General features: G+C 36.6%; 2 protein-coding genes and 2 non-coding genes across 7 annotated transcripts in view; 3 read left to right on the forward strand and 1 right to left on the reverse strand.

The window, feature by feature from the left end:
- Positions 1-1,895: 1,895 nt before the first annotated feature.
- LOC131318865 (NAC domain-containing protein 96-like) lies at positions 1,896-5,932 on the reverse strand. The gene is made up of 3 exons (XM_058348881.1): positions 5,718-5,932; positions 4,313-4,611; positions 1,896-2,927 (listed from the first exon to the last, which is right to left on the reverse strand). The coding sequence occupies exons 1-3, from the start codon at positions 5,872-5,874 to the stop codon at positions 2,103-2,105; spliced, it is 1,281 nt and encodes a 426-aa protein (XP_058204864.1). The 5' UTR covers positions 5,875-5,932; the 3' UTR covers positions 1,896-2,102.
- Positions 5,362-26,972, forward strand: part of LOC131318870 (ubiquitin-ribosomal protein eL40 fusion protein) — a 95,990-nt gene continuing 74,379 nt past the window's right edge. Inside the window, exon 1 of one of the 4 annotated variants that reach the window (XM_058348893.1) lies at positions 5,362-5,385. The gene's annotated coding sequence lies outside the window, so the exon portion shown is untranslated. The remainder of the gene's footprint in view (positions 5,386-26,972) is intronic. The other 3 variants (XM_058348892.1, XM_058348891.1, XM_058348894.1) reach the window with 3 other exon arrangements.
- LOC131321433 (small nucleolar RNA Z266) lies at positions 21,786-21,878 on the forward strand. Its single transcript, XR_009198479.1, has one exon. It is a non-coding gene; the product is annotated as a small nucleolar RNA Z266 (small nucleolar RNA).
- Positions 22,034-22,126, forward strand: LOC131321430 (small nucleolar RNA Z266). Its single transcript, XR_009198476.1, has one exon. It is a non-coding gene; the product is annotated as a small nucleolar RNA Z266 (small nucleolar RNA).

A 26,972-nucleotide genomic window follows, 5' to 3' on the forward strand; every position in this document is an offset into this window, starting at 1 on the left:
TAAGCCCTACCCACATAATACATAGACAAAGAAAAATGAAATGAAAGCAAGAATGGAAATCCTAAATTTGTTTCATTGTAAAATGTTTTACAATATAAAATATTTTTTCATGTAAAATATTTTTTCAGAAAATTAAATTTTTATTTTTATTTTTTGATATTTGGTTGGCACTTGAAAATATTTTCAGAAATCAACAAAATAGTAGAGAGAGAGAGAGAGAGAGAGAGAGAGAGAGAGAGAGGGGGGGTGGGGCTTAAATGGTGGAGAGATCTAAGAATATTGGAATTGAATGTAGATCATGACTGACGATCGAGAAAACTGAGCAGTGAGAATTGCATTAGAAGACATCAAGTTCATTTCGGAAAATAACTTATGGAAGATTTAATAGTAAGTCATTTTCATCTAATTGATAGAAAATATTTTACATGTAAAATATTTTTCTAATTTTTTACATAACCAAACACCGGAAAATAGGTAAAACATTTTACGCCCAAACAAACGGAGCCTAAATCAAAAAACATTTGGGTAAAAATCATAAATTTATATCCGTTTAGAATAGAAGGAGGAACCATTAAATGGAGACGGAAGAAGTACTAACTTTTTGGAGCATTTGGGAAATAGATAAAACCGACCATGGGTAGGTTTGGATTAAAAAGTAAGGAGTGACACTTTTTTTTTATTTTTTATCACGACTTAGGTAAAATTATAAAATTACCCTTCATTCATTTTTTCATTTTTTAATCATGTAATTTTATATCACTACAAAACAGAAAAAATGCATTTGGACGAAAGGGAAGGGAAGTATAAAAATCAATTCCTCTTTTTAAAAATTCAATTTTTTTAAGAAAACATACATTTAATGCACTTTAAGTCACATCAAAAGGTGCTTATTACCCAAATAGCCCATTCAATTCAAAATTTGAAATTGTTCATACCGCTTTGTGAAGGACATTTTTGGAGAACGACAAAGATTATGGCTTTTACTTTTGAAAGTGGACGTGTATTTGAGGATGTCCCAAAATAAAAAGATGCACGAAAAAAATGAACGAAGGGAGTATTAATTTTTGAAGAAGGAAAACATATTAATAAACAGATTGAACCTGAGATATTCTATTAGGAAATTCTATAATCTGGCCCAAAGGAGTTAGCATTGAAGAATTAAACCTAAGGCTTTATGAGTGAGCAATCCCTTAAGTCCGAAGCTAGACCGTTTGACCAACCCTTGGTTTTGGTTAGCCTCCACTTGGTTTTAACAAGATTGACCCTTAAAGCCCATTGCCAGTTCATTTCAGCCCGGTAATGAAGTTCATGCCCACCAAAAGAAAAAGCTCTATAATCACACTGTACTTTCATCTCTTTGAGTTCAATGCGCTGAGTGTCAAAGGTCAGGTCAGGTCAGGTCACCATGGCACCATTAATTCATAGTACATGTGTGAAGTCACATGTTCTACAGATCACGTGTAATTGGTAGGAATACCAAATGCTAGTTTTCTCAATCTCAAATGGCTCTTTGCTTTATATTTGCTTTCTTTATAATAAGCTATATATCGATCAACTCAACTGTTTCTCATTTTTGTATTTGCCTTCTTTATAAAAAATTATTTTCATATATACAATATTTTTAAGTTTAAAATTACAAATAAATACTTATTTTTTAAGAACGCTTAACGGAACGAAGAGAAATGACAGCATCGCAACGAAAACAAGCATCCCAACAAAGTTTTCATTCAAGACTTCCGAAATCATATGCCACCGTGGACCCAAGAGCAAATACAACACAATTGGTAAGAAACCAGTTGAACATGATATGAACCCAACTAAAAATACAACTAATAGATCAATTCCCAATCAGAACCAAAACCAAAAACCAATTGAGTATCACTAATATTAATAGTCCTAACATCTTATTTGTCCTCAATATTCCATATAGAACCAACGAATTTTGTACTATATCCGTTAGTTTTACTCATGTCTTTGTGCTTTTAATTGTTGCAATTCAATCTCTCTACATCTAATTTATTCTAATAAATGTCCTCGTCACTCGATGATCACTTCACCTGAGCTGTTGATCCTTAATTTATTTTCATTGTCTTTCCCCAGAATTAGGACAAATTAAGTTGTTCCCAAAAGTCCCACAGATCCTCATTATTATCAAACCTCATGTCACAGTTAGGGTTTGCAAGCTCCCTTGTGGAGCTCTGATCTAGTGAGGTGGTGATTAATCTCTCCATCATGGGATGATCGTTCTGAAGATGATCATGGCAGGTTGTTGCTGCCCAATCATGATAAACATTGTGATGATCATGATTAGCTTGGTTAAAAGTTTGAGAATTGGGGTTTGCATGGGCCTCTGAGGAGCTCTGATTCGGTGAGGTGGTGATTGTCCTCTCCATCATGGGATGATTGTTCTGATGATGCTCATGATAGGTTGTTGCCGCCCAATCATGATCAACGTGGCGATGATCATTAGCTTGGTTAAAAGTTCGAGAATTAAGGCTTGCATGGTCCCTTGAGGAGCTCAGATCCTGTGAGGTGGTGATTATTCTCTCCGTCATGAGATGATCGTTCTGATAATGATCATGATAGGAAGTTGCCACCAAATCATGATCAACGTGGCGATGATCATGAGCTTGGTTAAAAGTTTGAGAATTAGGGCTTGCACAGTCCCTTGAGGAGCTCAGATCCGGTGAGGTGGTGATTATTCTCTCCATCATGGGATGATTGTTCTGATAATGATCATGATAGGAAGTTGCCGCCCAATCATGATCAATGTGGTGATCATCATTAGCATGGTTAACCGTTGCAGTGCTTGTCACACTCACAGCAGCTGATGATGATGATGATGAGGAGGAGGATGGCCGCCTATCGAATGCACGTACGCATTTTGATCTGATGTACACTCTACATAAGCTGAACTCTTCCCGTAGCTGCATGTATAGCAAGGGTGTAAAATGACAAGTATTAGGCAGCTTTTGACTCTCCATTACATTGATGAAGATTTGCATATGATAACTCAAAAAAAAAAAAAAAAGATCTATCTCAAAATCAATTAATAACATGAGGGATCTCTAACATCATCGTTGAAGATTTGCAGGGGTGGAAATAGAGTATCACGTTGCTTGGAAGTAGAATAAGTGATCACTTAATAAAACGAGGGATCTCTAATAAACTTTATAGTCATCTCAAAATCAATTGGTAATGAGTCGAAAAGGTCTCTCATGTTATTAAGTGAGCACCTATTCCACTTACAAGCAATGTAGGACCCCATTTCCTTAACATGCCCCAAACATAATTAAACATGATCTACGTATGGTTTCAGACTCTCACATGATGGTACTATCCTATTATTGGTATTCTCATGATATATGTCTTGGCTTATAAATAACAGTCGATGTAACTTGTTCTCTTTTTATTTAATTGACATATAGCGGAACGTATTGGTGTGAGCCGTGATATACCAGACAAACTGTTGGGGAACCATGTAAAATCTCTACATCTTGCATTTTTGTTTTACGTTCCTGATCACTCTTTGCACGTTGTGTGCTTGTTAGTTTGGCAAAATTCCCAACGGTATGTTAACGAAATTCCCTTGACGTAAAAAGAACATTCCAGTTGTTCATGTTCTTTGCCTTTATTAATTCTATAACCAGATCGATGTTGGCAAGTCCTCACACTTACAGAAAAACAAAAACAAAAAAGTCCTCAGACTTACAAATTACTCCTTGCTGCATTTACCAACATCATGTAGCGGCCGGGTATTTGTCCTTTTTCCTTTAATGTACCCTTATCGAATTTATTAATAAAAAAATTTGGCGATTAAAAAAACCGACTATATTCTTGTACTAACCTATAACCCTTCTCCAGTTCAGAAAAAAAAAAAACCATACAGAGAGATGTAATTCTATAAGCATGCAACGGAAACGTAGGTGTTTACTATGGTCTCTATGGTTGGCAAGGAATGACATTATCTTCAATAACTCTTCGAAACAAGTTTGGGAGGTGGGGGATCTAGTCAAAACTAGAGTTGCAATGTGTATGAAGGCGAAGTTTGACATCAAGGTCTACACTGTTGAGGAGTTCAAGTTCTTCTTAGATGGTATTCGAAAATTAAAATTGTAACTTAGTTTAAGGTGGACATCCAACTATCGGTTGGATGTGGTTGTATTCTTTACTTTTTCCTCGATGTACCCTGGTCGAGTTTTATAAATTATTTCGTTTGCCGAGAAAAAAAAAAACGTAGGTGTTTACGGATATCCAGTTATTCAATTAACATCCTAATCAAGCTCTCATGCATGGTGTTTGAGTCACAAACCTTTGGCGTTGCACTAAGCGACGACGGTGAAGCTGATTCTCCATCAACAGCCCTATACTCATTCATCTTCCATTCAGTTTTCGTTCCAGTTGGAGCTCTCCCCTTGTAAAATACCATAGTCCTCTTCGCACCGATTATTCGGTTATCGGAAGAATAGACGTAACCGGGGGAGCCCGTGGCTTTCCAAAACCCCGTAGTTGTGAGCCGGTTCGATCTCCCTCCGCGGACTTCTTTCTCCTGCCTAGGGACGAAGAAAAACCACTGTTCCGGATCTTTCAGACAACGCTCTCCTGCTTTTTCTGGGTCATTGAAAGGAATGGTTTAGCCAAAAATATACCACTGACTTTGCTAGATTTTTAATAAACTCACATTCTATAGCACTTGTAACAACAATACAAGTTTCCGTATAATCCGCAATCGATGGGGTATGGACGGTAGAAGACTTGAGACAAACCTAATCGTTGCAAATATTCTACACACAGTGCATGGTTGCTCTCAGAAACCATGCTCTCAGAAAGTCTATAGCACTTGTAGACCTGACTTTGTTGGCAATTTTCTTGGACTTGTGTCTTTTTTGTTAATCTCAAGAGACAATGAAAGAAAAGATCATGGAAGCTATAGATCTTACAACTATAAGAGTAAATGACTGATTTAAGGTTTTATGGATTCGTGAGCTTGATTTAAATAGTGGCAAAATGAAAAAATGAGAGCAAGAACGACACAAATTTAAAACAAACGAGGGGTGTAGAGGTCAAAATTTTATTTTCCCTAACTTGACATCTCTATGGAAACCCTAGAAGAGCGCAGAATGAGAAACAAATTATGAATCCGCCTCTTTCTCTCTCTAATAGTACTAATATACTGTATATCAATTCCCTAACTTGACAACTCTATGGAACCATAAACTATGAAGAAAACCCCAACTTGACATTTCTATGGAATCCTCTCTCTCTATTTTCCCTAACTAGGGAACCATGGCATAAACTATGAAGAAAACCCTAACTTGACATCTCTATGGTATCCTAAACGATGAAGAAAATAGAGGGGAGAGAGAGAGAGAGAGAGAGAGAGAGAGAGAGAGAGAGAGAGAGAGAGAGAGATATCAGGGATACAATTAACGGAAACCAATAAATTATATTTATTTTTAAGTAAAATAAAACAATAAAACATTTAGGTGTATAATTTTCAGATGTTTTGCACCAATTTAATGATCGATCTAAATGACTTCTTCAAATCGATACGAAATGATATCAAAAACTACGAACAAAAGTAGGAGTATTAATTTCATTTTGTGATCCGATAAATATCACGATTTTTTTCGTAATGATCGGAGGAAGTAGTAAGCAAAAAAAATGAAACAATTAGTACTAATATGTAGAGAAAGAAAAGAGAAGAATGTACAGACCTGGGAGATCCCATGGGTTGAACTCGTAAATGTAAAGCTCGGGTATCACTTGGTTTAGGTCTTCTTGTCTCCTTCCTTGTATCTTCTTCTCCAAATAGAACGAAACCAGCTCTTCCTCCGTTGGGTAGAATCTATAACCTGGCGGCATCACATCCATCTCTCTCTCTCTCTCTCTCTCTCTCTCTCTCTCTCTCTCTCCTGTTTTCAGTTTTCCCTTTTTGCTTGCTTGTGTATTTTAGTACTACTTGATGATCAATATTGCGAAGGTTATTAGGGCAATTGTGTGTGTATTTAAAGGGAAGGGAAAAGGTGTACCCCTTAGGTTAGGCAAAGACATCGAAAGAGAGACAAGCCGAATGAAGTAAGAAAACAAAGGTAAGGTGTCGTTTCGCTTTTTCTTTTTAAACTTTCTTTTTTAAAAACAAGGTAATTTTAAATTTAAATATAATAAAAATAAAAAATAATTTTTTAATTTTTTTTGCACCGTTTAAAAGATTTTAATTACATTTATCAAACAAGATACATATTAGTAAAAAAATTATTTGCGTAAACACATGATTTTTGAGCTTGAAATTACACACCTTTTTTAAAAGTTCATTTTTAAAGAAACTGAAACAAGCTGTAAATGCGACCCACTATTTACTTTTTGATGAGGTTTCATGGGAAGTTCCACGAAGCCTAAGTGGAAAACAGAACATGCCACTTGGAAAATTTATTGATGAGAACACAAATGCCCCATGCGAAACTTATAGAGGACCGTGTAAAGAATTCTAAAGTTTTTCTCAAGACTTGTTTAGAGTCATCACTGTAAATGTACATGAAAGATTGTTTTGATCTTTTCTTCTTTTGAATTTTTTTTGTTTGTTTGGGCTAGGGTGTTTGAGTTTTACTCTGTCTTATCTGCGTGTTGGGTTGAGCTATACTGTTTTATTTGTCTTGGACCCTTGTAGACCTTTGGATGTTTGGGCCGTGCCCTTTTGGTGTATCATCCAACTTTTTGTTGGATCATCTTCTTTTTTTTTTTTGTTTTTAATAAAATTTTATCTTTTGCTGATCAAATTTTTTTTTTGTCTGTTTCATTATTCCTGTTTTTTTTTTCTTTAGCGATTTGTTTATCATAGCGTACCTATATTCAAAATGTAAATTTTTTTGTTAAAATGCTCAAAACATTGAGTAAGACAAAAAATATAAAAACCTATGAAACTTTTTTATCTCAAAAACTTACCCCCTTCATCCCAATTTAAATACTTGCCCTTTTTGAAAAACCTTTCATTTTTCACGCCAAAAATAGGGTAGTGATTTCAGCACTACCATTTTTGTAACAACCCGAAAATTTTATTAATAATAATATCATTTAATTAGTGTTATTAATAATAAAATTAATTCTTTTCCTTAATAGGATATATATACAAGCATAATTATCCTATTCTAATTATCATGTTTTAATTTCTTTTTAATTACAAGCATGCATGCATGCGAACTCCTCCCATCTCTCCCTCTCCTACTCAGTCTCTACTTCCTCCCTAGCCACAAATTTGTCCGTATTTACGTCCATCTCCTAACCCAAGAAATAGAATTTTATTTAAATACAAACTTGTCACCCTCTTCCAAATTCTCTTATATATACCTCATTAATTCGACCCTAAGTCATACCACAATATTCCCCACGCCCCACCAGTCCAGAAAGAAGAGAAAAATCGGAGAGAACAAAGCTCCAATCTATGGAGTTCTAGAGAGAGAAAGAAAGAGAGAGAAAAGTGGGTTTACGTTCCAAAATCAATCGAAACTCAATTCGACCATTCCAATCCCTTCCTACAACTCCTAGCATCACCAAACGTCGGTCAATTTGATCCCAAAGTTCCCCGATCAAAGAAACCGAAGTCATCTTCCCCGAATTTCCAAGTTTCGTTTTAAAATCAATTCGGCCTGAACCAAGGTATTATAATCCATTCCAAACACTCCTCTAAGTATATTAAGTGTTTTTAAGCGTAACCCTATGCCCTACATGGACCCGCATCAAAACCGTGAAGAAAAACAAAAAAAAAATCGAATCTGGACGCAACCTTGCGGCCGCAAAGTTCGGGCCGCAAGAACCAAGCCTGACCTTGCGGTGAAGGCCCCCGCCGCAAACTCTGACCGGTCCAACCTTGCGGCTTGACTTGTTTTGTTTCGAATCAATTTTTCGACATCCCGAACACTGTTTTTGACCCCCGAACTATTTTTTCTAGACTTTTCACACCTCAAAGATCATACCTTGTCAATTTCATAATTTATTTATTTATTTAGATATTTATTCATTATTTATTCATTATCTTTCAAGATTTTATAAACGAAAAATATTTGCGACTTTCCAAACAATATTTTTAACACCCAAACTATTTTTCCTAGATTCCTCACACCTCAAAGATGTTATCTTGTTAATTTCATACTTTTTTTATTTAATTTACTATTTATTAATATTTTTACAGTGTTTCCAAATAAAATTACCTTGCGACCATATAAACCCTATTATAAATTCCCGAGTAATTTTATTTGGACTTTTTACCTTCCAAAGACGAAACGTTGTTAACCTCGACATATCTTATTTATTAAATAATTTATTATCAATTTATTTTACTTTTGACAATTTTTATTAATTTTTTTATTTAAAATAATCTCGCGGCCTTCCGAACCCAACTTTTGGCACTCAACTGGTTGCATAGAACCTTTAGGACTCTTATTAAGGTCATGATAAATATTCTAATATTTTTATCTAATCAATGTATTTAATTAGTTTTTAATTAATCTATTATCTTAGAATTAATTAATAAGAGCCCAGAAAATTTTCCTTTTAAATTATTTTAAAACTCTTACTTTATTATTGACATTGTGACCATACAAGATTAAGGGCAACGGCCCATCCATAAAAAGTTGCGTGATTTCATTATTTATTAATTGTTTTAATTATTATTGATTAATTGCATATTGTGCCGATACTTGATTTAAATGCTAGATTGGACCCTAGAGACATGAGGTGGTATTGCGAAATAGAATTCATCTAGACGATGCTAGATAATGGATAAACTGGAAAGTTTTTATTTTTAGATTGCCTGCAGGCGGATTTTGTGATTGTGATGAGATTGAAACTGGCAGGTGTCCAGTGATGAATTAATACTGGCGGGTGTCCAATGGTGATTGTGATGTGGTTTGTGAAGTAGTAAATAAGATAAGCGAACCCTAGTCGTGATTCAGGCATGATAAGCTTTCCCCTTGTTGTAGTTATTGGGAAGCATACTCGGTACATAACTTAGGTGCATCTGCGACAGCAAAGGGAAGTGATCTCATAGGACCGAACATGGCTAGCGGTTGGGGAGGAAAGATCCCGCGGAGGAGATCTTAGATTTCACATTAGAATAATGAATAGTAATAAACTGATGTTTGTGAATTTTTGTTCTACTTTCGTCTCTTTATTATCCGTTACTTGCTAACTGTAAAGTAAGAGGGGTAGTTGGGTTGGATTATACTACGGGGTGAACTCTTTCACTCAGGTACGGATTGCCTGGCTTCCGTACCAGATTTTGCAGAAAATCCAGAAAAGGCGCAGAATCTCGAAGGTGAGCAGTATTATATTGAGAAGGATCCAGAGGCAGAGGCAGAGGCAGAGGCTAAGCCAGAGTATGCTTGGGATCCGTATCAAACTTAGAAGATGGCTCTTTTATGTTGTTTAGTTTATTATCACAAAGACTATTTTCAGTATTTCTATAATAATTTGTAATAGACGAAACTTTAGAGTGAATTATCCGTTTTGGATTTTGAATTTTAATTCAATAAATTTTTAGAAATCAATATTCAAAACCTCCGATTTTATTTCTAAAAATCGGGGCGTTACACCTTTTTTTACGAACGACACTCCCATTTTTGTTTTTAGTATGTGAAGTTACCATACCACCCTTATACGTTTCAATACTTTTTTTTTGTTGTTAACCAAATGAAATGGTTTTTTTACAAAGTTTAAAGATATTTTAGTAATTTCACACACGAAAACCGAAAAGGGGAGTGTGGTTGATAAAAAGAGGAGTGCGACAGTTACTCTCTGGAAGATCATGCTTTTATGAAATTTTTTCTCAAAAAAAATTTACACCAATTTTTTTGAGTGATTAACCAATACGAGTAGACCGATCAAAAAAAAAAACTAATACAAGGAGGGGTGGTATTAGCTAGTTCCTTTCTTCAGATTATCTTCCTCTTCATCCAGCAGTCAATAATAATTCCCATCATCTTCACTCCACTCTTATAACCAAATACGGTTTGAGTCTTTTTCCCAGAGTAAATAATTTGTCTCTTCACTCCACTGTTGATTCTCATGGGCTGTTTGGTCCTTGATTGTGAATTAGTGGCATGTTAAGTGGGTGTGTCCTCCATCGGTAGAAGCTCTAGTAAACTGGTGGTTTGGGTCCAAATTTCGAAATTTAGAAAAAGACATTTGGGAATCTTGTCTTTATGCAACTCTATGGTCGTTATGTGGATAAAGGATAAGTTAGACATCAAAATCTACACAGTGGAGGATTTCAAAAGGTATTTGGATGAGATTCAAAAAGTGAAATTGTGAGCAAGTAAGTGAGGTGTTTTTATCCAATCTTGGTTGGATATAGTTCTTGAGTGTAGCTCTTTGTAATAGCTGTGTTCTAAGGTCAAGGTTGTAATCGATGTACCCCTTCGAATTCAATAAAAAGTTTTGTTTGCCGATAAAAAAAAAAATCTCTATGGTCGTTATGGTTGTTGCGGAACAACGACTATGTTTTCAACAATGCTTCTATGTTGGTTTGGGATGTGACGGATTTAATCAAAACAAGGGTGGCTATGTGGATGAGGACTAAGCACGATATGAAGTTATATTCGGTGGAGGACTTTAGGGGGTTTTGGACGGGATTCGTAGACTGAAACTGTAACTTTCTTTTGAGGTTTCTCATCCAACTCTCTGTTGGATGATGTTTTTTTTTTTTTTTTTGGTTATGTTTTTTAGATGCACCTGGTGTTTCTCTTTTCCTTCTCCCTTGATGTACCCTTTCGAGTTTAATAAAATCCTTCGTTTGCGAAGAAAGAAAAAAATTTCTCTCTTTTTTAGAGTTGTGTTTAAAATAATGAGGATATGTAATAATGTTGGTGAATGATGGTGTTAGATTTTGTCATTACTTTAAGTATTTCAATTTGTGTAATTATCATGAACTTACTATTAAATATCAAAAAGAATTAGAAATTGATTTTGGCACTTTTCAAATTTATAACCACGCATCTCAGGGGGAATTGATTTTGATACACCGTTTTGAAAATACGATTATCAATTTGAGAAGTGCCAAAATCACTCCCCGAAGAATTGTACAGTAACATAAGAGAGACGACTTTGTGGATTGGGTCAACATATTAATTAGACTTTTGTCTTTGCAAGACTGCAACCCAGCTAGCTGGATATTCTCGCACTTGGCAGACTTTAATTTGATAGCAGAATTAGCTCGTCCAAGCCCAAATTCCCCAATCCTTATCCGTTAGGGAAATGCTAGAGACACATCACTCCAATCCCACATCTCTCTCACGTGCATGTGTGAAAAATTTCACAATAAATACTAGAGACTCATATGTATATTACTCATACCGTAAATTTAAGTAAAAACCTTAAAATAAAAAAAATCATTTCCAATGTCATACCAATTTTTCTATCCATTTTGAGTTCTACCATTTCCTTCCTCCAAATTTGGAGAAACCCAAACCGAGACCCATTTTTTAAGTCTATCTTTTTACTTTCTCATTAATTACAAATGTGAATTAAAACTGTGAAAGAAAATTAGAAAATGGAGTTTTGGGAGAACCTTTGTCGCAGGAGAGACGCTGGGTTACTTCACTGTGGTTGTCGTCCTTCTTCTCCGTCACCGTCATCGTTAATTTGAAAAAACTTCTCATTCGCTAAAGTTGCTCGTTGTAAGAAACGAGCCACTATTCACCAACTCCTTAGTATTTTATGAGCCCTGCTATTCGTAAAGAAAATTTGCAGGAAATCACGCAAAAAAAAATACGTTTGGACCCATTTTGGGTTCCACAAAAATCTAAAAAAATATCTATAAATATTTGAATATTATTTTATGGAGCTCTGTAAAAAATCAGCTCCAACGGATATCGGTAAATATTACTTTTGGATTCGTGGGGGTGAAATTCAAAAATTTATGGATATTTTTTAGATTTTTGTGGGATCCGAAATGGGCCCAAACGTATTTTTCCTTGCGCGGTTCCCTTCAAATCTTCCTTGGGACTAGAATTTTCGGTATTTTATAGTGCCCCAATAACACATGTGTACTGATCAAACAATGGTTAATATTCATTTGGACCTATTACCGGTTCTAAAAAATGTCTCAAAGCACAAATCATTTTTAAATTTTTTTTTATGAATTTAAAAAAAAAATTAGCTCAATCCGATATTCAATATTGGTAAAGGCTGTTTTGGAATTCGTAGGTTGTTTCAGAATAAAGAATTCCAAAACAGTCTTTACCAATATCGGATTGAACTAATTTTTTTAAGGAATGCATAAAAAAATATTTTAAGAATGACTTGCGATATGAATAATCTTTGTAAGACCTCTAATGGGCCCTGCAAAATCAAAAAAATCATCAATTTCTTGTCTGATACCAAATAGTCCCTTAGAAAAAAAGAATAGTTTAATACAGTGCAGCTAGAATAGAGAGCTTGATCCCATGTAATTGTGAAAAAATGACTAGCTAAAGTAAAAAAGTGATTTTTAGGATTAATTTGATGAAGTGGTTTTGCCAGTCCCCTTTTCTCGAATGCCAGTCCCCTTTGTATCTCTATTTTTTTTTTATAATTTATTTTGTGAGAGAATGAGAGTGACTTTAAAAAAAAGTGATAAAATCAATTCCGTTAATTTAGTCCAAAATCAACTGAGGCCGATAAGGATGCTCTTACTTCACAGCTAGTCTTTTACTTCACAGCTAGTCTTCTACAAATAATGCTTGTGTGACACAAGCATGTTGCAATTGACATGACAAAACAAGGAGCATGTCAAGTCTACAAGTTTACTTTGAAATAGGAGAAACTAGCTTTGCGCTCATTCAATACATGAACAATAGAAAATATGTTCACATTGATGTTTTTTTTTTCCGTCCCGATTTCGTGTATTGAATGAGCAAATTAAATGCTAGTTATGTTTGTCAAAATAAATTGGTCAAATCATGTATTGCAATTTAGTTGGGACCAAACGTTGCTCCCGGTTATGCACGGGAAGAGTTATATCTACTTTTATGAATTAGAATTTTAAAGTGTAAATAGAGTACTTACTTCAAAAACAATTTTGACATTATCATTTTCTGTTAACAATTATGAAAATACTATATAAGATAAACAATAAAACAAAGCAAATCAACAAAACCAAAAATCTCACTCAAAATTCTCTCTCTCTCTCTCTCTCTCTCTCTCTCTCTCTCCACATTTCCCGCCGACACAGGAAAATATCTTGCATTATCATGCATCATCAAAAAGTGGCTCCGTCTTCTTTTAGTCGTAAGTTGCCCAATTGGCCAATATTTTCCTTGCTTGCGTAAAATTTTGACTTTGATTCCCTGATACCGTATATAATTGCATTGGAAAATATTAGTGTCAAAATTTTCGAATTTAATAATTTGAATAAATTAACTTAAAAAGTGCATAAAGTGCCTGGCCTTTTTTGGGCCACTAATATCTTTCGACTAATATTAAATGGCCTGACTAGAGAACGTTTGAAAATAAAGGAGTGTCAAAATGGTTATGGTGGGAACTGGATTAGGGGCTTTGCTTGCAGAATCGATTATATGGATGCATTAAGGGCTGAACTTTCGGGTATTTGGATACAACCTGACTATGTTGATCAATGAACAACTCAAAATGAGTTGTATCTGTGACTTAACCTTTGGTTGAAGGGAAGAGAATAAATGTACACATAAACTAGCTGGATTGGGTCTCTGTTAGACCGAGTCGAACAAGTGTTTGATAAGCCCTGGTAGAGGGGCTGGATGTTCTTAGCAATGACCGCGACGGTCTTGGAGTATATATATCGAGCTATTGTGTCGAATGTGTTTTTTTTTTTGTTTGTTTATTAAGGCCTATGTCCTCATGTGTAACAAAACAACAAAAAGGGTTATGACCCCGTTGTTGTTGTTGTCATTCATATTTTAAAATTTCAAGTTACGAATTTTCTATTATTATTTTTTTAAGATTGGCAAAATAATATTTTATTAATGAGAGAAATGAGAAGGAGAATCCAACCGAATGTTAGAAATTACAGCCTATTGGAAACAAAGTCCAACCACTCCTAGAAAGATAAAGCCCAAATACACCTGTGGGTCTAAAATACCCAAATAATATAATAAGAGCACGTAAAAAACCTTAACCCATAAAATTGGGCTAGACCCGGCCCAAGAAAAACCCAAAACAAACCCTAAACTATTGAAACACTTCTAGCATGCATAGCCACCCAAATCCGCCGCCCATCAAGTCAGACAGCCGACCACCACCGCACAGCCACCTCCATCAATCTCCAAACTACCATTGGTTAACCGAAATGGAGGGACACACGGTGCAAACAAACAACCTGGTTGCCGTGGACGCTCAACCCTTGCTGCAAGGCGGACCGTGGCACTCAACAGTGACCACAGGGGGAGCCAACGCCGGCCCAGCCTCCCACCCACCCAATCCCCTTGCCATTAGGCCAAAATCAGAAACCCAAGAGAAATTCAACCGGAGAACGAGCAAGAGGGAGGACGGCCGAGCAAGGACGCGGTGGGGAGGGATGCCTTGAAGTCCAAAATACAAATAATTTGGTGTAGCTAGCTTTTGATACATTTGAATAGAACTTCAAAAGTGTTTGGTTAAATAATTTATAACATAATTTATTATAAATTGAACGTATAGGACTCTAGCTTATCCTTAGTAATTTTATGCGTATGCCCTTGGAAATTGGAATTAAGTGCTCTTTTGTCTGTAAATGATTTTTACAGCTCTAGGATAAATGAAAAAGGCATAAATAGCTTGCTTGAACAATGTCACAGCTCTAGGTAGACTTGGAAATACTTCACTGATGATCAGTTTCTATTTCCTGTTGTGACAGGGAACTTTCAAAAATTTCCTAGACCTCTAAAATATTTTCGGTTTAGTTGATTCTTGCGCCGAAAGTTTTTATATTGTGATATCTATCAAAGAAAAGTAGGGAACAAAAATAACCAATTGAAATTCTTCTAACTAAAAAATGTCGATTTCATAAGTACTTTTGTAGGCAAAGTGTTGGGAAGAATGAGAAAAATGTAAGGTTAATGGGTCGGTTTTAAAATAAACGAATTACTAGTCGTTGGATGTAATCTTAGTTTTCAAAACAGTTAGTATGCACTTTTTATTCTAGTTTCAGTGATTGTTCAATTATTATTCATTTAATGTTCCAAAAATTCGGCATGCTACAAAGCTGGAGCAAATGCCCCTTACGAATTGGCTCCAAAAGAGTTGATGGCATCTGAGAGATTTCGATCCTGAGACCTTTAGAGGAAGCAAACTCCTAAGTCTCAGTCTTGATTACCCAGCCAACCCGTTGAACCTATTTGTTAGCCTTCCTATCGGGTTGGATTGACTATTTGCCTGGATTAGCTAATCTGGCACTAGTTAATCTGGTATTTGGTAGGCACATATACACAGACTATTTAATCCCAAAGATAGCCTATTTACAGTGGGATTAGTTATGGACATTCTACCCTTGCTCATAATTAGGCCCCGTTTTGCTAAGGTTCTTAGTATTTTTTAAGTATTTATTTTTTACTTTATGAGACAAGCCATTCTCTTACAATACATTACCTTTAATTCTAAAAATAAGTATTCTTACAATACATCACTGTTAATTCTAAAAATAAGTATGTATTTTAGTTAATAGAACACAACCTAATCCCCTTACCTAGTTACCTAATTGAGAAAAAAAAATTAATGGAGGACTGTGAATGTTTACAGAGGTAAATCGCGACCGTTCAAGAGTATTTTGACAGTCCGAACCCGGAAATTAAAGTTTCATTTAAATAGAGCTGCTTTTCCCACCCCCAACACCGCCCCGCCCCCCTCTCTCTCTTGCCAAGAAGACCAAAATGCCCCCAACTCCCACCCTTTTTAACTAATTTTTTTTAATTCCTCAATTCTATTATCTTATTTATTTACTTATTTAATTTTAATTTGGTTAACTCAAATAATATTTTCAACTGAAATATGTTTTTTACATTTAAATTTGACTTTATATTTAAGGCTCCGTTCTCTTGAACTGAACTTAAATTTGGAAACTTTGTCCTTATTTGAAGTTAGTTTTGCGTTATTGATTCGTCTCGACGAGAAGAATTGAAGAAATAATTTTTTTTTTACTTTTACCCAAGTATTTTGAGAAATAATCACTTTTTAGCAAAATACTTGGGTAAAAGTAAAAAAAATTACTTTTTCGATTCTTCTTGTTGAGACGAATCAATAACCCAAAAAAATTTGGCGCAAAACTAACAAATGTAAAAAAAAATCAAATAAAGACAATTTTTAGATTTAAGTTAAGTTTAAATTAACTTCAAGAGAATGGGGCCTAAGAATTTTATATTATTTTAATTTTTGTTAACAATGAATAATAAATAAAAATATATACACCGTTTATCTATGAAAATTGGAACATTTCAGGTTAAAACAAAATAAATACATCCTTTATATATTGCTCCAATTTTCAATTCAATTGAAGCAGTGCGAAGATCTTAATTTTTTTATCATTTAATCATAAATGGTCGTAATGAATTTTTTACTCTAAGATCTTTCGTCGAGCACCCTAAAATTACTTATTTAGTTTCAGGGCTCTCTAAGGGTGCCTATTGAAATGTCTTAAAGCCAAAAATCCATTATGACCATTTAAGATAAAATGATCAGAAAAATAAGATCTTTGCACCGGTTCAAATAGATTGAAAAAAATAAATATTCCAATTATTAATTCGTTTGAACCGATGCGAAGATCTTATTTTCCTTATCATTTCATCATAAATGGTTGTAATGAAATTCTTATCATTTCATCCTAAATGGTTGTAATGAATTTTTGGTTCTAAGGCCTTTCAATGAGCACCTTAAGAGAGACCTGAAACTAAATAAAGAGCCTTAGAGTGCTCGTTGAAAGGCCTTAGAGCAAAAAATTTATTATGACCATTGAAGATAAAATGATAAAAAAAAAAAACAAGATCTTTGCACCGATTCAACTGGATTGAAAATCGAAACACTTAAATAATACTCCGTATTAAATAAATAAAAGAGAAAAAAATATAAAAAAAATTAAGTAAATAAAAGAAAATAGAGTGAGGGTATTTCTGGGGCAAGCTGGCGGTATTTTCGGAAGAGGGGTGGGATCGGGGGGTGTGTGTGTTTCGGGGGAGGTGAAAAGCAATTTGCCTTCGTCAATGTCTCTCTCTACCTAATCATTCCCCCCATCCGAAGACAAAGAGAAATTATTCGTTGCCCCAAGGGCAACACGTCATCCATGCCTGGTGGTGTCTCCCACCAATCAAAGCCTGCCGTCTGGGAGAAACTATTGGAAAGTCTGTCATTTTGATTGAGACATCCCACTGACACATTTTTCACTCTCCACTATACAACCTTCTCTCTCTAAAATAGCAAATAGGCGTGTAAATGAAAAAAAAAAAATTGAATTGCCCAAAATTGTGTAGACACAAAAAACACTTAACACATTTTAGCACCTTGTTTCCATTAACAAAAAAATACAAAAAATTTAAAGCATTTTACCAATTGGTTTCCAATAATAAAAAGAAGTTTCACTCACACACCCAGTAAAAAAAAAAAAAATTACTACCACAAATAATAACTTGACATTTTTTATCAAGAACAAAATAAGAAAAAGCTCAAAAATCTTAGCGTAACAGGGCGGGTCTTCTTAGAGTGTGTTTCTGCTAGTAGAAATTTTGTAAATTTTTAATTGTGGTTAAAAAGTTGCTAGGTGTTTCTCGTAGTACTTGTTCTTTTAAATAAGCCAAAGTGGCTTATTTTTTGTCCTTATTCAATTTTTTTTTACATTTGTTAGTTTCTCGTCAATTTTTTGAGAATTATTGCTTCGTTATGACGAGAGGAATCTAAAAAGTAAAAAATTTCGATCAAAACTTAATTTTTTTTGAATAAAGATAAAAAATAAGCCAATAAGTCAATTTTTTCGCTTAAGGCCCATACCTCTTGGGCCTTAGAATAACAACGAGTTAATGTGCACCAATCAAATCATCCCGAACACATTTTTATTCGTATCCTGTGCAATATCCCCTCTAGCTTTACTCCTCGCGAATTCTACATCTCATAAATGTATATATCTATTTCTCTTCTTCCTGTTTTCTATTCATCCTTTGACCTGCAAATTAGAATACAATTTTTTTTAATTTTTTGATTTGGTGATCGTAGCAAAAGGTTAAGAAGATTTGAATTCAACGCAGTGTGAATACAAAGAAATCTTTTGTTTATTTTATTTTTCTGGAAATTAAAGTGAAATAATAGCGGGATAGTGTTGAAAGTCATGCTTTTTGTACGCGGAGGAAGAAGAGAAGAAAATGGAAAGCAAAATCCGCGTACCAGACAAAGACGTGCCACTAAATGACATGTTCGTTTTCTTCTTCTCTTCTTCTCACAATAACTTCTTTGTTGGGTCAATTTGTTGTTATATGGGGTCAATCGTTTCTTCTCCTCCTCACAAAAATCCCATACCGTGAATCTTCTCTCGCTCTTCGCCCGTGGAATGCATTCTTGCTTTGTGCTTGAACGGAACCATGTATATTTTTGTATCATTGTTTCGATCGCTTTTAGATTTGTTTATTCTCTAATTCGTAACTGTCATAACACTTTCAATCTATCTTTGGGCTTAATTTTATTTGATGTTACATCCAATGTGTTGTTATTACAATATCAAAAAGATTATGTAGGGGTAAAATACCATAGACCGATAGACGTGTCATGGTTTCTTAATCTAAGTTGCACCTTCAATACCAAATAATAATAATAATCAATTTGGTATAATAAGACTAAAAAACCGATAGACGTGTCATGGTTTTTCAGTTGTATACTCTTTCGGATGTGGGACTGAGTTGGGGTCTCACAAATATAAGATAGTTTTTTTTCCCTTGCCAGACGATAGGATGTTAGGAACTTGTTTTTAGTGGTTGTAATGGGGGTCAAGCACATCTTTCATGAAGACTTGCACTGAAAAACCTCTCTCGAGAGAGTAATGAACCAGTTCATTGACGGTTCCACATTCACATGTGGATGGTCACATGAACATCCAAACAAAAATATATTTGTTCATAATACATGTAAAAATTTGAGTCCAGCATTTTTTTGAGCACTCGGCCCAAAAACTCAATCCACAAATCAACCAATTTAAATAGCCTATTTTTGTTATTCTGTATTTAAATACTCAACTCAATATACTATGAACACTCATCAATCTAGATAATTCGTAGTTGAACACCTAATTCATTAACTCATTGAATTAATGAATTAGGTATAGATATCGTGCCATAAATACTAAAAATTAGTTAGTGCCATAAATACTAAAAATTACTAGTAGTATATTCGAAAAGGGAAAACAAGATTTGTTGCTATAGATATCGTGCCCTGCCTTTGCCCTACATGTCCACCTTGTCTAAATATACTACTAGTAATTTTTAGTATTTATGGCACTAACTAATTATTCAAATTTGTTGTTTGTTTGGTTTATGAGATTATAGATAACCTTAAAAGAAATTCAAGTATGCTCCAAAACACTACTAACTTCAACAAATTTTCTTTAGATCCAAAACTACAATAGAAAATCTATTGCTAGGAATTAAATAGGAAGAGCACATTCTTAAAAAGGTCCACTCTAACCTCTTCGCCACCATTTCTCTCAAAAAGATATTAGTAGAATAATGCACTGATTTAACATAAACTCAAAATATGACACTTTATCTAAGTCAATTGTAAAGTCTTACTCTCCCCACTCCAAAAAAAAAAAAAACTTATTCAACACGCGAAACAAGAACTTTGAAATTTAAATTTTTTTCATAAATAAAAAAACTCATTCTTATCAACTTATCTACTCACTTGCCAAAAAAGGGGGTGGATAATTTTTTTTTTTACCAAGAGTAACTTTTTTGAGTTCTCATGTGGCATAGTGGACAATTTTTGTGGAATTTTTTGATTGCATTACTCATACTTGCACATGAAACTGCATTACTTGTATTTATTGTTGGGTTCATATAAAGATAATTTTTGAATACCTTAATACAAAAATCCTGGAGCCGCCACCGGTGGTATTCGAATATAAGATGAGTAAAAGGATGGATTTTGGGTAAATAATACTAACTCGGACCATCTCGGACAAAAATATGAGATCAACCTCGAAGTTAAAATAGATTTTTAAAAAAAAAAGAAAAAAGAAAAAATGCCCTTGAAGGGAAAAGGTACGACAAAGCCAATTGTGGCCCAACCCAACCGCTTTACCCGACAGTGTGGTATTGGGTGGAAATGTGGACTCGAGTACCTAGTCTTTGGGCTGGATTGAGATCTCTTCAACGATGGCCCAATAAGCCCTACCCACAAAATACATAAACAAAGAAAAATGAAAAGCAAGAATGAAAACCCTAAATAAAAAAAAATATTTGAGTAAAATTCATAATTTTTTTCGGTCAAAATAGAAAACATTAAATGGAAACGAAGGGAGTACTAATTTTTTTTGGGGCATTTGGGAAACAGATAAAACCAACCATGTAAACTACGCATCGGAAGAAACTAAGCTAGCTCAGTTGGTTATCTTATTTCCTACTCAATAGAGGCTGGAGTTCGAGCCTCGCGAGAGGTGGATTTGAAATTTAAGGTTATGGACAGCTTCTAAACCCTGTTAACAAACACGTTAACAGTAGTACAATATTGGAAAGAGAAAAATAATAAAAATAAAAAACTACCCATCGGACCCATGTAAAATACGACGTCGTCCTCCACAGTGTAGTACTACTATAAGTTAAGATCGAAAGCCTATCCCAAATATTCCTCCGGCAGTCGCCTCTCTCTCGCAACCCAGCTAGGGTTTCTCTCTCACTCCAAGTATGGCCGAAGCTCTATCTAGGGTTCTTCCTTTTCTTCTTCCATCTCTATACAAACGCGTCTCTACGTTTCAGTCTCCATGACTCTTTTGCTGTAACAGTGCTTAGATTTATTTACGCATCCCTACGCGCGGCCCTTAAGATCGCCTTCCACTTTCACCCATGGAAGCGCTTCGAGTCATAGCCGCGCCACATCGACGCTCTCTATGCACGCGCATACGTATACGTCTTACCTGTACGTTTGTGTGTGTGTATTTTGGGGTTTTTCTCATTAGGGTTTCCCTTTCGAGTCCCCACTCGCCCGCACCTTCGCTTTTACGAGGCATCTCAAACTCTTCTGGTTCTGAATCTTCCTGTTTTCGAGACCCTAAAGAGAAGATCAAAGGTTTTTCCTTTCGTTGTTATCTTTGGGTGTCTTGGTTGATTTGATTTTTCGGTCCAGAAATTTTACTTTGAATGCTGATATTAGGTGGGGGCACATCCAATTCATGCTAGGGTTCTTTATTGATATGTGTTTCTAATTATTTCTTGTTGGGTTTTTGTAGAATTAGCTGACCTCGGTATGCTAGAATTTGTTTTGAGGGTCCGGATCATTGGACTCGACGAGACAGTCCAGATTGGTACCATCTTTTGGTATAATTAATGGTTCGGATTTGCTCATCAATTCTTACCGGCAAGAGTTCAAAAATGCATCCAAACCATTGATTACAGATTACAGCAAAAGAATGGTATCGATCAGGACTGTCTTCTCTAGTCCGTGACATGGACTGAGAGGATCCATTTCCTTGTTTTTATTGTGGGATTCGATTTATCATGTTACTTGCAATATGCGTAATTGAATATTTTAACTACGCCTATGTGAAATAAGGACTGTGTGAGAAAATATTTTTTGTTTGCAGTTCTATTTTTGTATTAGAAGGGAAAAGGAAGGGATGGTGGCAAGAATGATGAAACAATTAGATGTCTGAATGGAGTTTTCCCTGAACGAAAATTTCGAGGCTTATTGATATTCTGACATTGTCACAATTCTTTAATTTTCCCCTGTTTCTTTTCTTCTCTTGATTTCTCTTTTGATGTTGGAAACCTTTAGATGAGCAGTTCTAAAACTGAAATTACATTTGGCAAGGTGTGTTTTTTTGGTAGTTGTATTTTTTTTATAAAGAAAATGGAAAAAGAAAGTTTGGTGGCAAGAATGATGAAACAATTAGATGTCTGAGTGGAGTTTTTCATGAAAGAAAATTTTGAGGCTTATTGATATTCTGACATTGCCACTATTTTCCAAATTTTCCCATGGTTCTCTCTTTTGCTGTTTGAACTTTCTTTGATGAAGAGAGAGAGAGAGAGAGAGAGAGAGAGATATTGCAGAAGGGCGTAATGGAGGTCAAGAGGGGGGGATGGATTCCTGTGATCAGGAACCATAGGGTGCAGGCACGGAAAAGGGCAGGAAGCAAGGAGATAGTCACTTTGTTTGTGGATAATATTCCTGAGAATATGGACCACAGTTGGTTAAAGAGGACATTCAATAAATTTGGGGTAGTTAGGGACGCTTTTATTCCGCGGAAACGGAGTAAGCGTACGGCTAACAAATTTGGTTTTGTCAGATATGAATGTAGTGAGGCGGCAGATATGGCAGTTTCTAGAATGAATGGGGTGTGGGTGGATAATGTGAGACTCTATGTTAAAGTTGCTTGCTTTGGGCGGAATGAAGAGCAGCATAGGGTGAAGCTACCCAAGCTTCATCCAGATTCAGACAGAGAGCTGTTACCAAAGCAGGGTACAAATTCGGGCCAGAGATCTGGCAAATGTGTGATGGTGCAGATGGAACGGGGCAAATCTCTTGGAAGGTCTTATATTCAGGTGCTAAGAGGAGAATCATCGAAATCGGGGACTGCTCAACAGATTACTCTTAGCATTAAACCCAGTGGAAATGGTTGGCTTTACAGGAGTGCGGTGGCTGTGATGCATAGGGTGGTGACCATGATGACCCTGAATGTAAGTTTCAGCTTAGAGACAAACAGGGTGGCTCAGTTTCGATCTCTGGGAGGAAGATCCGTTCTGATTACTTTCCAAAGCCAAGAGGTTCGTGATTCTCTTATTGGGGGACAGTGGATGAAGCTTTGGTTTGATAAAGTGAAACCTTGGAGGGGTGAACCAGCGAGCATGGAGAGATTCGTTTGGCTTAACTGTACAGGAGTTCCTTTGAATGTGTGGAATGCTTATACTTTTAAACTAATTGCTGAGGTGTGGGGAAGTTTTATTAAGGTCGATGAGCAAACCCTCAAAGATTTATCTTTTAGTGAAGGGAGGGTCTTGATAGCAACGGAGGAGAACAGCACCATTGATAAATGGATTCAGGTCGAGGTAGCGGGTGTCTACTATGATGTAAGGGTCTCGGAGATATCTTCTTTTACCAATCCTGATGCTATGGAAGCTTGGGTTCCTATGAAAATGGTAAAAAATGGGGCTTCTAATCCTCCGGTGGTAGCTGCCATGGAGACTGTAACCAGGAGGGACAAGGATACAGATGATGACGTGGAGAGGGACCCAGGAGAGGAGCCCATGTTGAAGAAGGTGGTAGATGTGGGATGGGACTCGGAGGCAGGAAAAGATGCGTTAGGGGGCTCAAAGCATGAAAATGTAGCCATGCATTTAATGCCTGTCAATTCCAGCTTCCTTCATGAGTCAGACAATTTTGAATCTAGAGTTGGTGATTCGGTGGAGCTTGAGGAGGGTTCTGAAAATTTCTTGGGCTCTTCGGCCCAAAGTATGCTATTGGTCCAAAAGGAGGGGATAGTCCAGGAGGTTTCATTAGGCTTAGAAGAGGGAGATGGGCCGGCTGGGCCTGGGAGTTATAAAAGGGTTCCCCCTTGTGAACCGGACTCTCTTAGTCAAATTAATGTGCTGGGGGGAGGTTTGGGAGAGCAAACTCTTTCTCAGAAGGAGGCGGAGTCCCCAGGTGGAAGTGTCGAGCAAGGTGCAATCCCAGAAATTCTCGCGGATCCTGTGAGGTGTTCTCAAATTCCAAGCATCAATTTGGTGGTGGACCTTAAAGATGCTGGTTGTAGAAGAAGGAGACGTCGACAACTATCCAACTTGGCAACCATTTGTGAGGCTGTTGATCAAAATCCCGACCTGGTGGCGAACAACTCTTCACCCGAGTTGGAGGAGGTGCTTCAGACCAACCCCGATGTCGCTAGAGAGGTACTTGCCACCATTGCCGTTGGAGGTGAGTTGGGCATTTCATTTCGTCCTACTGATGAGCTGATTCTGCGTAATATGATTGAAATTGAGTCTCAGGCATTCTCTCATGAACGTGAGAGGGTATCTGGTGATTAATTTTTACCTATCAAGTTTTTGTGGAGTTTGTTGTTTGGGTCTACTGTTTTTATGCAAATTTTATCTTGGAATATTAGAGGTTTGGGGAGTTCGATCAAGAAGAGATTTTTGTTTAAGCTGATTAAAAAGAGGAAACCTGATATGGTGTTGATTCAGGAAACTAAGTTGGAAGCCATGGATTTTTTTTCGGTTCAGAAACTCTGGGGCAGTAGTGGTTTTGATTTTGCGTTCTCTAGTGCCTCCGGGGCGTCAGGGGGATTACTAATTATTTGGAACAAAGTTTTTTTCAAAGCTGAAAATATTATCTGCCATAGATCTTTTATTATATTGCGAGGTGTCATCAATGAGGAATTCCCTTGTGCTGTGGTGAATATCTATGCTCCGAATGATGCGGTAAATAGGAGAGGAGTATGGGAGGAATTGCTAGCTCTGAAATCTGTCTCTCCAGTTCCTTGGTGTATTGGGGGAGATTTTAATGAAATCAAGGCAATCGGTGAAAGGGTAGGCTGCCAGAGAATGGAGAGGGGTATGAGGGATTTTGTGGATTTTAGTAACAATCTGGAACTTCTCGACCTTCCGTTGTTGGGTAGGAAATTTACGTGGACTAACTTCCAAGATCATGCGATTCACAGTCGTTTGGACAGATTTTTAATATCCCAACAATGGCTTGAGAAATTCAAGGTGGTTCAATGGGGGATTCATAGGCCAATTTCTGACCATTGTCCAATTGTGCTCACTAATGACGAAAGGGATTGGGGACCTCGACCGTTTAGGTTCTTGGATGTCTGGCTATCAAACCCGAGGTGTATGGCAATTGCAAAAGAGACGTGGGAGAATACTTTGGTGTCTGGATGGGCCGGATTTAGAATCTTGCAAAAGTTGAGGGCCGTTAAAGATAAGCTCAAGGTGTGGAACAAAGAGGAGTTTGGGGATATAAATTCAGCATTGTTAGCAACGGAAGCAGAACTTCATCAACTTGATTTGGTAGCGGAGGAACGACAACTTGGTATCGAGGAAAAAGCGGCTAGATGTAAAGCTAAATCAGAGTATTGGAGACTCTCTCGTTTATCAGAATCTCTATGGCGACAGAAATCGAGGTTGAATTGGATGAGATTGGGGGATAAAAACACAAGATACTTCCAGGCTATAGCCAATAATAGGTTTCGGAGAAATCTGGTGGGTTCAATCAAGGCGAACGGGAGACTAGTGGAAGAGCCTAAGGACATTAAAGAAGCTGCTGTAGTACACTTTTGCAACAATTTCAAAGAGGATAGAGCCGATAGGCCGGTGCTGGGGGGCATTTTTCAAAGGAGGCTGTCACCGGAAATTTCAGCCCATCTTGGTAGAGTTTTTGAAGAGAGGGAGATTCTAGCTGCTCAACAGGAGTGTAGCAACCTTAAAGCTCCCGGCCCGGGCGACTTTAATTTCTCCTTTGTGAAGCATGGCTGGGGGTTTATGAAGGGTTTGGTCATGCAATTCTTCTCTGAATTTCACTCTATCGGTAAACTTACAAAAGGTATCAACTCGACTTTCGTTGCTTTGATTCCTAAGGTAGACTGTCCTGTGTCGTTCAAAGAATTTAGGCCCATCAGCATGGTTGGTTGGGTGTATAAGGTGCTCTCCAAAGTGCTTGCCAATAGAATTAAAGCTATCCTGCCATCGGTTATTGGCGAATCTCAAGCTGCATTTATCGGGGGAAAACAAATTTTGGATGGTGTTCTCATTGCAAATGAGGTTATACACAGCTGGAAAAATAGTTCTCATGGGGGGTTACTTCTCAAAATTGATTTCGAAAGGGCTTATGACTGTGTCAATTGGGGTTTTTTACTGGACCTTCTTGCAAAAATGGGCTTCGGAGCGAAATGGTGTGCCTGGATAAAGGAGTGCATATCCTCAGTTTCTATGTCAGTTCTAATTAATGGATCGGCATCCAAGGAATTTCAGCTCCAGAGAGGTATTAGACAAGGCGACCCGTTATCCCCATTTCTGTTTAATATTGTGGTTGAGGGTCTTAACATTCTATTGGAGAGAGCTAGGGATCGGAACATCATTTCAGGAGCAAGAATAGGGGCCAATGGGGTTGTGGTGTCCCACCTTCAGTTTGCGGATGATACGATTCTTTTCTGTAACAATAATCTGGAGGAGCTGAGTAACATCAAAAGAATCCTTAGATGCTTTCAGCTTATGTCAGGACTGAAAATTAATTATTCCAAAAGCTCTTTATGTGGTGTTAAAGTTCCCCATCAGGATGTGCTATTCTTGGCGCAGGTTATGGGGTGTAAAGTGGAAAGGTTGCCGATCAAGTATTTGGGTTTGCCGTTGGGTGCTAACCCCAATAGGATTAAAACTTGGGATCCCATAGTGGAGAAGATGGAAAAGAGATTAAGTGTGTGGCGTGGTAGATACAACTCTTCTGGGGGTAAACTTACCTTGATCAATTCTTCTCTTGCCAACCAACCCATTTATTTTATGTCCATTTTCAAACTGCCGGTGACTGTAGCAAAAGTAATAGAGAAAATTCAACGGAAATTTTTTTGGGGTGACACAATTGATAAGAGAAAACTCCACCTAGTCAAATGGGAGGTGATTTGCAAGAAGAAGGAGTTTGGTGGTTTAGGCGTGAAGAATTTAATGGTCCAAAATGTGGCCCTCCTGGCCAAGTGGTGGTGGCGATTTCATAAGGACAGGGATTCTTTATGGGTGCGGGTTGTTAGGGAAAAATATAATTTAGAGCTTGGCTGTTGGTTTCCTCGTATGCCGGCATCGGGAAGGGCTACTCAAATA

Source organism: Rhododendron vialii, chromosome 3a, assembly GCF_030253575.1.
Source record: "Rhododendron vialii isolate Sample 1 chromosome 3a, ASM3025357v1".
Classification (NCBI taxonomy): Eukaryota; Viridiplantae; Streptophyta; class Magnoliopsida; order Ericales; family Ericaceae; genus Rhododendron; species Rhododendron vialii.